Here is a 15,451-nt window from a genome sequence, read left to right on the forward strand (position 1 = left end):
AATGCAGTTGCTGTAGAAAAAGCTGCTCCAGGTTTCTTTCATGCTTCTCACTATTGAGGAGCTTGGGTCCGGGCATGGGTTCTGTCTTTGGTCTGAGTTTGAGTTCAGGCTTAGGTTCTGACTTTGGTTTGGGCTTAGGTTTAGGCTTGAGTTCGGGCTTTGGTCTAGGCTTAGGTTCAAGCTTTGGGTTGGCTTGGATTCGGGTTTAGGTTCAAGTTTGGATTCAGGTTTGGGTTCTGGTTGGGTTTGGGCTTAGGCTCTGGCTTTGGTCTGAGTTTGGGTTTAGGTTTGAGTTTGGCTTCGGTTTTGGCTTTGGTCCAAGTTTAGGTTCAGGTTTTGGTTTAGGTTTGGGTTCATGCTTGGGTTTGGGCTTAATTTCAGGTTTGGGTTTGGGCTTTGGTCTAGGCTTAGGATCATGCTTTGGGTTTACTTGGATCTGGGCTTAGGTTTGGGCTTTGGTCCAGACTTGGGTTCAGGATTAGGTCCCCCTTAAAATAAACTAGAAGAGGAGAGATTTCCCCTTCTTTCCTACTCCATCTGCCCTCTGGCTTTGGTTTGGGCTTAGGTTCAGGCTTAGATTCAGGCTTTGGTCTAGGCTTAAGTTCAGGCATTGGGTTGGCTTAGGTCCGGGCTAAGGTTCAGGCTTATGTTTGTTTTTTGGTCCGGGCTTGGGTTCAGGATTAGGTCCCACTTAAAATAAACCAGAAAATAGATTTTACTTTCTTTCCTTTTCCATTTGACCTCGGGCTTTGGTTTGGGCCTAGATACAGGCTTTGGTCTAGGCTTAAGTTCAGGCTTTGGGTTGGCTCGGATCCAGGGCTAGGTTGAGGCCTGGGTTTGGGCTTTGATCTGGGCTTGGATTCAGGCACCCTTAAGACATGAATTAGAGAGATTTTCTCTTCTTTCCTGTTTCATCTGACCTCCTTCAAATAGTCAGAAAGTATAAAATATTCCCTTTTTTTCTTCTCCATCTGACTGACCATTTCCCCTTAATTCCTGTTCCATCTAACCCACTTTCTAGCAGGCAGAAAGTAGGGGGTTTCTCCTCGCTCCCTGTTCTGTCTGATCCCCTTCAAATAAACAGGAAGTGATTAAAATTTTCCCAATGAGGATCAGTAAAAATTGTACAGAGGTTCTATCTCCTCCAAAAGCACAGAATGTTTTGCGCAGGAGTTAGGCGCCAACGTTCTTTAGCCCAAACAATTGTTCCAATTACATAAAACTTAAAGGAGTTGTAAAGGCAGAAGGTTTTTTTTTTATTTTAATGCATTCTATGCATTAAGATAAAAAACCTTCTGTGTGTAGCAGCCTCCCCAGCACCCCCCTAATTACTTTCCTGAGCCTCCTCTTTCTCCAGCAATGTCTACGAGTGTCTAAGCCATCCTAGACACTCTTCCTGATTGGCTGAGACACAGCAGTGGCATCATTGGCTCCTGCGGCTGTCAATCAAAGTCAGTCAGCCAATCAGGGGAGAGAGGGGGTGGGGCCGGGTCGGGTCTCCATGTTTGAATGGATATACGGAGCTCTGACTCGGCTCGGGTGCCCCCATAGGAAGCTGCTGGATGAGGGGGCACTCGATAGGAGGGAGGGGCCAGGAGCAGCAAAGAGGGACCAGAGATGAGGAGGATCCGGGCTGCTCTGTGCAAAGCCAACTGCACAGAGGAGGTAAGTATAAAAAAAAAAAAAAAAAGAGACTTTACAATCACTTTAAAAAGTTTGCTATTGTGAAAATCAACCTCCTGCCCTTCATGATGCAGGACAGACATCGGGAGACGGTAGATGGTGCTGGGCATCACCATTTCCCTGTGATTGTCAAGGCTGCTCATCACAAAGAGCATGATGAAAAGAAGCGGCATCTCAATCTAATCAGCAGGGCTTGAAGCCTGACAAAAGGTTAATCTCATTTCTTCTGAACTCCTGATTATCCCGATAAGAACACATTATCTCCGAACTCTCTTTCCTGCTTAACAAACTTCCCAACTGCATAAAGCACTGAGAAATCCCGGGAGGATTCTACTGTGTAAGAAAACCCAAATCTGAAATGCTGTCTATAAAACACTCTTTAGTTTACTTATAGTATGCATAGCTCCCAACTGTCCCTCATTCAGAGCAAATGTCCCTCTTTAGACCCAGATCCCTGCGTTCCTCTTTCCTCTTCAGTTGGCCATCTTAATAGTCTGATGCATAGACCTCTATAAAACATTTCCTTTAACCAAGTCTTCTCCATTAAACCCTTCAACTAACCTATAAATGATTGCATTTTTCTTTTTGAAAAGCAAGCAGAAAGAAAGAGTAGTAGTGAAAAAAACACTTGTGGGTGCAACCAATTATTTTCTGTGTACTAATTCTTTTAACTGGGGATGTGGCAGAAGTTGGTTCTTTTAGCTAGATACTTTGTGCTAAAAAATTGTCCCTCTTTCTCATCTGAGATGCGTATAAATTATCACTTGTGTCACCAAGCCCTAAGTTTCACTCCAGACACCAAGGCTGCAATGAAAGAGGGGTTATTTTTCATACCAACCACCACCAATGCAATAAGGTCCTTCAGCCACTAAGCCTTCCAATAAATAACCACCAACTCAATACGATCCTTCTCTCACTAACCTTTCCAATCACCACTGAGGTAATGATATCCTTCTCCCACTGACCCTGCCAATACCAACCAATGTAATGAGATCCTTCTCCCATTGACCCTGCCAATAACCACCAATGTAATGAGATCCTTCTCCCAATGACACTCCCAATGAAGACCAATGTAATGAGATCTTTCTCCCACTGACCCTGCCAATAACCACCAATGTAATGAGATCCTTCTCCCAATGACACTCCCAATGAAGACCAATGTAATGAGATCCTTCTCCCACTGACCCTTTCAATGACCACCCTAACCCTAAGCCGTCATCATCCCAGATAATGGCTCCTTAGCTGAAACGCGTCGGGTTGATCCCTCACGATTACCGCTACTTGAATTTTGAGCTTTTATGATCTTCTAACATGTGAGTGTACTTTTTATTATTTTAATAAACCAGTGTTAAACGTTATCACGTTATGTGAGTTTTTTTCATTTCTCGCATATGAACATCCATGGCCTTTATGGGATTATGTACGAATATTGTTGAAGTAATATCGCAAATTATTGAAGACATCTGAAGAGACGAGTTATCTAGACCTGTTGGTCATTAAGCCTTTTTGACTTGTATGACGTATGTCTTTTCAAGTCAATTAGTTCTGGTAAGCCTCTTGATGCTTTCGGTGACGGTTCCTGCACCACCAATAGCTCTTCTGTTCACCTGTGTTTTTTTACATTTTTACTTACCTGCCTGATCCAGTTGATCCCTCTTATTGTAATATTTGGGAGGATTTTGATCTTCTGCCTCTGGTAAGCCTCCATAGACCCCTGGTGGTGGTTTTTCTTCACTTTTCACTTCTACAATCAACATTTGTGGACTTTCTTGATAAATGAACTCTTGATGGTGTTATTCCCATTGTTTTTTTTTTTTTTTTACTTTTTCCTTGTTTTTTATCAATTAATATTTTTTATTAATATTTATTATTTTTCAATTTTTTTTGGTACATTAAGTATCGATTTTTAGGACTTCACTTTGCTTCTCTTTGTATTTTAAATGATACATCATAAGTTTGTGATATCAGTTTCATATACACTGTATATTGTTTGATTTATTTAAATTTATTTTGGGGTTTATAGCGCAACACTTTTTTGTATACTGTTTTTAGCCTTGGGTCTAGAGGTGTGTTGGCTGCTATTTGCTTCCATTCTTTAGCGCAGCGCTGTATTTACACATTTTTTTTACTAGCTGCAATGGAGAAAGGGGTGGCAGGGGAGTGCTGATAAGGTCAGTATAAAGCTGGCCATACACCAGTACACCACTTTTTCGTTTGAATGTTCATACGGTAATTCTGAAGAAAAAGTTCAACAGAACTTCATGCCATCATTGAGTCAACTAATTTCATTGCAACTCCCTTAAAGTTTCATCCAGAACTGCTATTTGAATGGAATCCCAGACGTATCAAACTGGTTTCGGTACAACGTGCAGATTTTCCCAATGAAAACCAGCTAGAATTCCATTTGTTCGGGAAACATTTTCCATAATGTTCCTTCAAATTTTCTCTTTACCCTGGTCAAAAACGAACATTGATCTGACACCACTAGTAGGGAATCAAAAGTATTTTCTAAAATAGAAAGTTTTACATTAAAATTCTTATTGGTGTTTGGGCAGCTTAAAGCTTTTGTAACCGTAAAAAAAAATAGATCCTGTTCCTTTAAAGCATGCATAACAGCACAGTGCTTGTGCTGTGTAATTTGGGCCATTCTATCACCCAAAATACCTGGCTGATCCTGCCTGGTTCTGCCCTCCCCTCTGTAAACTGACCACATTTTATCATGGCTGCTGAGCCCTGACATTGTGGTCAGTTTACGTGCCTCTGTCATCTGCTGCTCTCCTCTGTTCTCTCACCCCCCCCCAACCATCAGCTCCTCCCCTTCTGCTGCTAAAATAACTTAGTGTTTGTGCTATAATCCCCTCTGTTACAAAAAATGATGAGCCCCAGTGCATGTGTATTGTAAAAAATACGCCGCTATATACCTTATTTTATAGCGGCGCTCATGTGACCGGCCGCCTCTCTCCGCCTCTTCTCTCCTCCTCCTGGCTGACGACAGCGGAGGATTCTCGGCCCTGCCTGCTTTGCTGTCAGATTGCGAGAGGATAGAGGCGGCCGGTCACGTGAGCAACGAGCGGCACAAAAAAATAAGGTATATAGTGGTGTGTTTTTTACAAAACACATACACTGGGGCACATCTTTTATTATAATAAGGGGGATTGTAGCACCAAAACTAAGTGGCTTAACTACCATTTTAAGGTAGAATTCCAGGCTAAAGCTAACTAGTCTTTCTACCCTCTCCTAACACCGATGCTGACTAACCTGTGTAATAAAGATGTATATAGAGTACTTACCTTTTTTTGGCTCACTCCGGTCTGGTCACATTAACCGGCCCCCCTGTGTCAGCCAGCAGTGGTGGCAGGAGAAAGGTGGGAGCGCTGACATTCGATGGGCCATAGGAGCCTTTGGGTGATGTCACCACTCCCAGGCATTCCGAGCCATTGTTAAGTACTCTCTCCTCTCCCCTGCTGCTGCTGCTGGCTAGCACAGGGGATCACGTGACTGGGCCGCAGTGGGCTTGAAAAAAGGTATGTTTGAGGATACGTGCAGCGTGGTGCAGTAGCAGAAAGCAGTCCCAATGCAAAGATACAGTAATACATTGAATCTATTGTATATTATATATATTATATTATATTTGTATAATATAATATAATATATATAATATAATATATTGTATTATATTGTAACTGAAGTTCAGCAATACAGAACAGGTCAGGCAGGAAGGCAATCCGACCGGGAGCACTCACAGAATAGAACAGAGATGTGGCAGTAGAAGTAGGCCTCAGGTGTGCCAACAGCATTTGTCTTGAGGGGTGGAATGCAGCCTGGCTAGTCCGTACCCAAGTGGGAAGGCTTCCAGATAGGATGGCGTGTCCTTGCACTTTCCCTACTCCTCCAGAACCTCTTCCTGACGTTAAGCACTTTGTCTGCCAGACAGGAGACCTGTCCCTACTCTAGTCACACGCGAAATGTGTGCCATGGCTAGGAGCCAGGGTCTTAAATAGACTCTGCCTGATCCAAGATGGCCACCAGAGTCACCAGCATTCAATCGAATAGCTGCCCTCTGAGACCCCAGAAACCATAGAGCAATACTGTTCCTCCTGATTTCCTCTCTAACTGCAGTGCCGCTGCAGAAGAGCACCACCTGCAATGGAGAAAGTAGATTGCACTTGCCTACACACAGAGTCTCAGTGCAGAGAAACAGGAATATATTGTAACTGAAGTTTGGCAATACAGAACAGGCCAGGCGAGAAGGCAACCAGGACCGGGAGCACTCAGAGCATATATTAGTGATGTGGCAGTAGAAGTAGGCCTCGTGTGCCAACAGCATCTGTCTCGGGGGTGGAATGTGGCCTGGCTGGTCCGTACCCAAGTGGCAAGGCTTCCAGGTAGAATGGCGGGTCCCTGCACTTTCCTTACTCCTCCAGAACCTCTCGCTGACTCTAAGTACTTGCCCTGCCAGACGAAAGACCTGTCCCTATTCTAGCCACACGCAAAATGCACACCAAGCCCGGGAGTCCGGGTCTTAAATAGACTCTGCCTGACCCAAGATGGCCACCAGAGTCACATAAGGCACCATAGAGGAACCATAGAGGAACTAAGTTCCTGTCAACTTCCTTTCCCTCTGCAAGGCTGCTGCGGATGAGCGCTACCTGCAGTGGAGAAAGCAGACTGCACCTGCCTACAAAATATAGAGGGAAGGAAGTATTTTTAAGACTAGTTACTTAGCCTGGAATTTTGGGAAAGTTAAAAATGTCTCTTTGCTGTGGGGCTGTGCAGACGATTTACTTACCTGAGACCGGAACTCCTTTGCACTGCCACACCGGTCCCCGCAGTTTCTTCTTCCTTTCACTCAGCAGTCTAAGGTCCTGATGCCATTAAGACCAATTCAGGATCCATTGCCCTACTTTGGACTTGAAGACATCAAGGGACAGTCCACACCGGTCCCCGCAGTTTCTTCTTCCTTTCACTCAGCAGTCTAAGGTCCTGATGCCATTAAGACCAATTCAGGATCCATTGCCCTACTTTGGACCTGAAGACATCAAGGGACAGTCCACCGCCAGAGCATGGGGGAGCACTGTCTGCCAAAAGAGTGGAGGATTGGGTATGTAAAAGTGTTTTTATTCTCCCCTAGACCTAAATGAGAAGTCAACCCTTGCAGTGTAGGTGCAGCTCCACTGCAAGGAGGAATTTTTGGATTTCCCTGAGTTGGGCTTCAAGGGAGGTCAGTGGGGGGTTAAGGTCTTTGCAAAGACACCGCCACTTTGTCCTGCATGAGCAAAGTGACAGTGTCCTTCTAATGGACCTTATCAACTACTGTTGTGCAGCAGCTATAAGATGTAAGGAATGATATTCTACTTAAAGTGTCTTCAAGGACTACAACATTGTGCTTCCAATGCTTCAATTAGTATTCATTCAGCTGGGGGGAAAACTTGTTTTGAAACACTTAAATATTAGAACGAGCTATAGAAAATAAACCTCAGCCGGCGCGCTTCTCAGCTGGGCGAACAATGCCTTTGTTCCAGAAATGTGTTTTTAGAAATGTAAATTCAGAACTACAGCGCATGACTTCATTCCCTATTCTCTTACATCTCTGCTGCATAATTCTATTGTGTTCTGACATAAAACAAAAACAAAATAATATGCGGGAGGATTGACGAGACGTCGCTACATCCTGTGCATCTTCCCGTCCGCGTGCTCCCACCCCACTCCGGCGTTTTTCTTATTTGGCGGAGGCGAGGAGCTGTGATGAGAGAAGACACAAATTAAATTGCCGCTTACAGCGGCTCCTCATTCTTTTTTAGAAATGTCAACCTGCAGATTCAAAGCTGAACTCTAGGAAAACAGCTGAATATTAAGATGAGCTGTTATACCTACCAAAGGGTTTGTACTTCTGTCCATCCTGTACTAAAGGGCCGTACACACGGTAAGAAAATCTGAAGATAAATTTTGTCCGATGAACGATCTGCCAATTTTTTGATCGTTAGTATGCTGCTTTTGACAGCCAATTACGAATTTTTGGCTGACAAAAACTCAATTTAAGTCAGTTGACGTGTTTCAGCCTATAAGGCCTTAGTCATAACTTATGGTTATGACTAAGGCCTTATAGGCTGAAACGCGTCAACTGACTTAATCTGCTGTTTGTTCACTGTGGCTATTCAATAAAATGAAGAAATTTTAAGAGCAAAAACCGGAGTGCGGATCATTTTTTCTACATTACTCTACTCAGCCAGCGACTGTGGATCGAGTACCTGGGAGCTCTGCTATCTATGTGGTGTATGGGTAGTAGCACTGACTTTTCTGTTTATGCTAAAAACTGGATGTGCAGGTTTGAAATTTTTTGTCTGATGTGACCACAACATCCGATTTTCTTTTCATTAGTCGGTTTTCTGGCGAAAAAAAAATCTGAAGAGCAAGACTAGGCATGCTCATAAATGAAAGAACACATACAAAACAATTCAACACATTACGTCACTTCTGACGTTGAATTCTGTCATCAGAAAATGTTCTGATGGTGAGTACCCTCTTCACTTTCTATTTGAGACTAGCATCAAACAAAAAAACTGATGAAAATTTGTCCAATAATCTGACCGTGTGTACAAGGCTTAGGATTTAAACGGCATTGCCACACAGCCCAGCCAGAGGGATGAACAATTATCCTCCATTGAAGTTAAGTAATACAGCCTGGTCATCCAAGCCTGTGATTGGACATTGAAAGAGCAGTGGCACACTAATGAGGTAATCTCTCCTCCTGTCAGCCTGCTCCTTGTCAACAGCCACTATATTGTCCAAAGTATTGGGACACCTGCCTTTACCCGCACATGAACTTTAATGGCATCCGAATCTTAATCCTTAGGGTTCAATATTGAGTTGGCCCACCCTTTGCAGCTATAACAGCTTCAACTCTTTTGGAAAGGCTGTCCACAAGGTTTAGGAGTGTGTCTATGTGAATGTTTGACCATTCTTCCAGAAGCGCATTTGTCAGGTCAGGCACTGATGTTGGTCGAGAAGGCCTGACTCATCCATGTCTTTATGGCCCTAGCTTTGTGCACTGGTGCCCAGTCATGTTGGAACAGGAAGGGGCCATCCCCAAACTGTTCCCAAAAAGTTGGGAGCATGAAATTGCCAAAATGTCTTGGTGTGCTGATACCTTGTGAGTTCCCAAGAACTAAGAGGCCAAGCCCAACCCCTGAAAAACAACCCCACACCATAATCCCCCCTCCACCAAATGATTTGGATCAGTGCACAAAGCAGGGTCCATAAAGACATGGATGAGCGAGTTTGGGGTGGAGGAACATGACTGGCCACGTCAGGACTCTGTGCAGATCAGTCAAGTTCCTCCACCTCAAACTCGCTCATACGTCCAAGTCTTTATGGACCTTGCTTTGTGCACTGGCCCAAATCATTTGGTGGAGGGGGAATTATAGTGTGGGGTTGTTTTTCAGGGGTTGGGCTTGGACCCTTAATTCCAGTGAAGGGAACTCTTAAGGCGTCAGAATACCAAGACATTTTGGAGCATTTCATGCTCCCAACTTTGTGGGAACAGTTTGGGGATGGTCCCTTCCTGTTCCAACATGACTGCTCACCAGTGTACAAAGCAAGGTCCATAAAGACATGGATGAGCGAGTTTGGGGTGAAGAAATATTTATTCCTACGAGTGCTGAGTTGAAAAAAAAGTTAACCACTTGCATTCTGTTCTGACACTTCTCTCATATATGTAAAAATCTGTGTTTTTATGCTGGAATATATATATATATATATATATATATATATATATATATATATATATATATATATATATATATATATATATATAATTTTTACCAGAGGGCCTAGAGAATAAAAAAGCAGTCATTGCCATTTTTTTTATGTCACACGGGGTTTGCGCAGGGATTTTCCAAACGCAATTCTTTTGGGAAAAGTACACTTAATAAATAAAAAAAAAAACAAAAACACAATATATAACCCAATTTGTTTTGTAAAATATGAAATATGATGTTACACTGAGTAAACAGATACCCAACATGTCACGCTTTAAAATTGTGCACACTCTTGGAATGGCACCAAACTACGATACTTAAAAATCTCCATAGGCGTCGTTAAAATTTTCTACAGGTTACCTGTTTAGAGTTTCAGAGGAGATCTAGTGCTAAAATGATTGTTCTCACTCTGACGTTGGCAGCTATACCTTATTGTTTACATATGTGGGCTTGACCTACGTATGTGTTCACTGCCTGGTCTTCTGGTTCTATATTGTTACACAACTCCTTGCTACATCCCTGCCTTCTTCGATCCTGGCCCCCTGACCCCATTTTCTCTTTGGTTGTATGTTAAACCCTATTAATTTCTATGTGTGTTGAGTTTAAGTTGAAAAAAACAAAAAAACCCACACCACCTATCCTCTTCTGTTTTGAATTACCTGGTTGTAGACTGTCACGCAATCCTTGCTATATCCCTGCCTCTTCCTGGACCCCCCATTGTCCTGGTTCCAAGCCACCTCAAGTCAATCTCCCACATTAGCAACCCCATTTACTCATTGGTTATGTGTTGAACCCTAATATTTTTGTGTGCTGAGTTGAACTTGAAAATAAAGCTTGACCCTCTTACCAGCTTCTTTCCCCCTTCTGTCCTATACTGCCGGTTTCCCGTTTTATACTGTTACGCAATCCTTGCTACGTCCCTCTCCTCTACCGGAACCAACCCCCCATCAATGGTTCCAGGTCTCCAGGTCAGGCTTTCAGCTTATCTCAAGTGAGTCTCACACATTATCAACCCCATTTTCTCTTTGCACGCCCATGAAATAACTTACTCTTAATCATGTTATGTACAGTATGTACCCTTCATGCCAAAATTAAGAACTGTAATGCCCCATGTACATTGCAAATTTCTTCTTTATATTTACAACAAGCGGTACTGCAACATTATTTGTTCCTTAAAAAAATCTAATTAACATACTAAATAAGAAAAAAAAGGTTATATTTTTATTTTAGCTTAACTATCATTTTATTTAAATGAAAGTACATTTTTTGGAAAGCTTTCTCTGCATAGTGATGCCGTTAAGTCTTCACTGATCGGAGGCTACACTGTAACATTACTTAAATGGAGTTGACATTTTCCAATATCCTTGTAAACCCTTCCAGACTGTCTGCGATAAATCTCCATTCACTCTCTGCTTAGTAACTATAGTGACACGCTGCCGGCTGGGATGACATATGCCCAGCAAATGTATAGGGACATTACAGGATACTGCACAGATGTTTGCACAAGGAGCAGGAGAAGCACATCTGGAGCATACGAGATACCATAGATGTTACTTACCACCGCCCAACTGATGGATTTCAGTTTCACTCATTTTGATTTCCTCCATCCCTCTGTCCTTTTTATCAGACACAGTCTTAGTTTTGAGATGTTTTAAATTGATCTGTAGTGTTCTAATATTCATATGTGTGTACACTGTTATAATACATGCAAAATAAAATAAAAAGGTCTGCAGTCACCAGTGATACACCTCCATCCCTATATACATATACAAAAAAAAAAAAAAGAGATTCTCCCTAGGACTTTAAATGAGGTGATCACAGTTAGCCACTGAGTAACAAGAGTAATAGCAGTATAAATGTTTATAAAAATTAATGTACATACATGGATAATATAATATATTAGCTCAGCCAATGGATTTGCACATAATGAAGAGAATAAATAAAGTTGATACAAACGTTATACAATGCAGTATATACAAATGCACGCATCAGAAAACCCGACGCGCGTTTCGCAAGATCATTGCTCGCTCATCAGGGGTGGATGCGGATGAGATGTATCTAAATCTAAAGTTGTATCAACTTTATTTATACTCTTCATTATGTGCAAATCCATTGGCTGAGCTAATATGCTATATTATCCATGTATGTATATTCATTTTAATAAACATTTATACTGCTATTACTCTTGTAACTGTTATAATCAGGGCTTTTTTTTCTCAAAGAATAGGTGCAGGAACTCCCTCCTTCCGAGTCACCTCTTGTGTCCACCCCCTACCCACTTCCGAGCACCATTTCTTGGTTCCACCCCTACCCACCTCCGAGCACCATTCCTTGGTTCCACCCCCTACCCACCTCTGGGCACCATTCCTTGGTTCTACTCCCTACCCACCTCCGAGCACCATTCCTTGGTTCCACCTCCTACCCACCTCCGAGCACCATTCCTTGGTTCCACCTCCTACCCACCTCCGAGCACCATTCCTTGGTTCCACCACCTACCCACCTCCGAGCACCATTCCTTGGTTCCACCACCTACCCACCTCTGAGCACCATTCCTTGGTTCCACCTCCTACCCACCTCCAAGCACCATCCCTTGGTTCCACTCCCTACCCACCTCCGAGCACCATTCCTTGGTTCCACCACCTACCCACCTCTGAGCACCATTCCTTGGTTCCACCTCCTACCCACCTCCAAGCACCATCCCTTGGTTCCACTCCCTACCCACCTCCGAGCACCATTCCTTGGTTCCATCCCCTACCCACCTGTCAATAATGGATACAGAATCAAGTATCAATTTGTGGTGCTAAGTAATTTGTATGTAATTTGTTGAAAATGATAGGAAGGAAAATAGATCCCCTGTAGCCAGCAACAATGGAGCACCCCCAGCAACAATAGACTCTGAATAGCTAGCAACAATAGACCTCTCCCTCAACAGTAGATGTCTCCCAGAAACGATTGTCTCCTAGTAGCATAAGAGTCCACCATGAACAATAGATCCCCCACCAGCGACAACTGACCTCCCCAGCAACAACAGACTCTCCCCCTGTAAAAATAGATCCCCTCCAGCAACAATAGATCCCCCCGCAGCCAACATCAATAGACCCTCCAGTATACCCCAGCACCCCTTGCCATTACATACATTCAGAGCTGGAGGTGCCGGAACTGCGTTCCCCTGCGTTCCTGCTGAAAAAAGCCCTGGTTATAATACATATACAGTACACTATATGACCAAGAGCTTGTGGATACCTGACCATCACATCTGTTTGAGCTTGTTTGGCATCTGAACATGGTCACCTTTATGTGGCTATAACAGCCTCCACTCTTCCCAGAGGACTTTCCACAATTTTGGAGTGTGTCTGTGGGAATGTATGAGGTCAGGTTCAGGTACTATTGTTGGATGAGAAGACCTGGCTCACAATAGGCATTCAATTCACACCAAAGGTGTTTAGTAGGGTTGAGGTCAGGTGTTTGGGTATTAAAGTTGGATGAGGTGACCTGCCTCAGAATCAATGTTGCAAGTCATCTCAAAGGTGTTCAGAAAGGTGGAAGTCAGGCACTGATGTTGGATGAGATGACCTTGTTTTCCAGTTCATCCCAAAAGTGTTCAATAGGATGGAGGTTGGTTCTGATGTTGGATGGGAAGACTCGGCTCACAACTGGTATTCCAGGTCATCCAAAAGTTGTCATGTAGGGTTGAGTCAGGTGCTGATGTTGGATGAGAAGACCTGGCTTACAATCAGCATTCCAGTTCATCCCAAAGGTGTTCAGTATGGTTGAGGTCATGAATTGATGTTGGATGGGGAGACCTGACTCACAATTGGTGTTCCAATTCATCCAAAAGGTGTTCAGTGGGATTCAGGTCAGTTACTGATATTTGATGAGAAGACCTGGCTCACAATCCATGTTCTCACAATATTTATCCCAAAGGTGTTCAGTAGGTTTGAGGTCAGGGCTCCAGGTAGGATACTTAGGTTCCTCCACACAAAATTGATCAAGCCATGTCATTATGGAGCTGGATTTGTACACAGGGACACAGTCATGCTGGAACCGAAAAAGACCTTCCCCAAACTGTTATCACAAGGTTGAAGGAGCACAACTGTCTAAAATGTATGCTGTAGCTTTAACAGTTCTGGAAACACCTGAGCTCAATCGTTGGGAAGGGGTGCACATACTTTCCTTGGCCATAAAATATGCTTGACCATACAAACTTTTCCATCTCCCTCTATCCAGTGTTCTGCAGCATTGGTTCAGCTGGCCAGGTTCGGTCCAGTTCAGAAGTTGGCTTAGCTATTTATTCCCAAAGTGTACCACTTTTGCTCTCAAATTTCAAAAACCTCTACAGAAAGCATCAAACACTGACATGGCAAACAAACCTAAGCTTTGCATATCTTTAAAAATAGCTTCCGTAGGTAACTGCAATTCAGAGTGGCCCCACTGCATTATGAACATACTCATAGTTTTTTGACACCAACAAAAAATCACTATATTTTTCAGCACATGTTCTCCATCAGTCCCCACCCCTGAGGAACTTTAACAGCTGCTACATTCATGCACACATTATAATACCAGCCTGATCAGACGTTGTGGGGAAACTAGAGAACTGGGAGAAACTGCACAAACAGTTACTTTGCTCACTGCACATACATCTGCTGAGCTGAACAGTTCTATTATTTAGTATGTCATTCCTCTATGGACCTTAGTATCCAGAAGAAGAAAATGTCAAGTGGAATAGAAAATGCCTATAAAGCAAATCTGTTCCACCTTATTACAACAGTTCAGTTGTGTTTCACTTTGCTCTATTTGAATTGTAATTCTCCAATATCTGAGTGTCACTCACTTAAACTAACTGCTAGTTGGCAGCAGTTGGAAGACTTATGGAAATCAAGCAGCTTGTGGCCAGGGATTGCCCCATCAGTTGCCACTTTGGCCTTCCTGGTACCTTCTATATAATATAATGTACATCCAACCATTGTGTTGCTTCAAAGAACCCTGTTCTTGTGTCTTTTAGGTCCTTGATAATCTTGACGTCCATTTAAAGGCTTCAGAATACTTTCGCTTCTTCTGGTTTCCACACACAGAAAATGTCAGCGTCTTTTATCAAGACCCTACAGACAAGGTATTGCACTGATTGAAGTTTATGATGATATTTGCTATTTGTGCTGTGCTATTATCCGCATAGTCCTGTGCATTGAGCCGTCACACTGTATTCATCTGGGATATATTACTATGTACAGAGGGATATTAATAATCCAAGATAAGCAGAGAATTAAATATATATGGATAAGTGAAAGAGATGGATTACATGGGAATTTTATACATAAGACAAAGATAACCATGGTGTATGGGGATCACAAAACAATCACACACTGATCCCTGGAGTGTAACAATTGAGCTATCGACATCGGTAATCCAAATCAATGATATACTTTTACACAGGTATACCATAACAATGACATATTAAAATCTAGGGTTCCAGCACAATGACTTATTGACACTAGGGGTCCCAAACCCATGGCATACTGAAGTAAAGGTATACCATAACAATGGCATATTAAAATCTAGGGTCCCAATACAATAACTTATTAACACTAGGGGTCCCAAACCAATGACATACTCACACCGGGGTTTACACCCCAATGACATACTAACACATACAGTAGGTATATCATAACAATGGCATACTAACATCTAGGGTCCCAACACAATGACTAACTGATACCAGGGGTCCCAAACCAATGACGTACTGACTCCGGGGATCCCCATCCATACTGACATATGGGTATGCCATAACAGTGACATACTAACAACTGGGGTCACAACATAATGGCTTACTGCCACCAGGGGTCTCCAAACCAATGACATACTGACACCACAAGCTCCAGCCATGTGACATACTGACACATGGGTATACAATATTAATGACATACTAACACCTGGGGTCCCAACATAATGACTTACTGACAGCAGTTGTCCCAACCCAATGGCACAATGATACCAGGAGTTTGAACATAATG

General features: G+C 42.9%; 1 protein-coding gene across 1 annotated transcript in view; it reads left to right on the plus strand.

The window, feature by feature from the left end:
• LOC141141116 (L-gulonolactone oxidase-like) overlaps nt 1-15,451 on the plus strand; it is a 226,011-nt gene that overhangs the window by 123,341 nt on the left and 87,219 nt on the right. Inside the window, exon 7 of the mRNA XM_073628825.1 lies at nt 14,446-14,553. Coding sequence (XP_073484926.1) covers nt 14,446-14,553 — 108 coding nt within the window. The remainder of the gene's footprint in view (nt 1-14,445; nt 14,554-15,451) is intronic.

Source organism: Aquarana catesbeiana, linkage group LG04 (assembly GCF_042186555.1).
Source record: "Aquarana catesbeiana isolate 2022-GZ linkage group LG04, ASM4218655v1, whole genome shotgun sequence".
In the NCBI taxonomy this organism is placed as follows: Eukaryota; Metazoa; Chordata; class Amphibia; order Anura; family Ranidae; genus Aquarana; species Aquarana catesbeiana.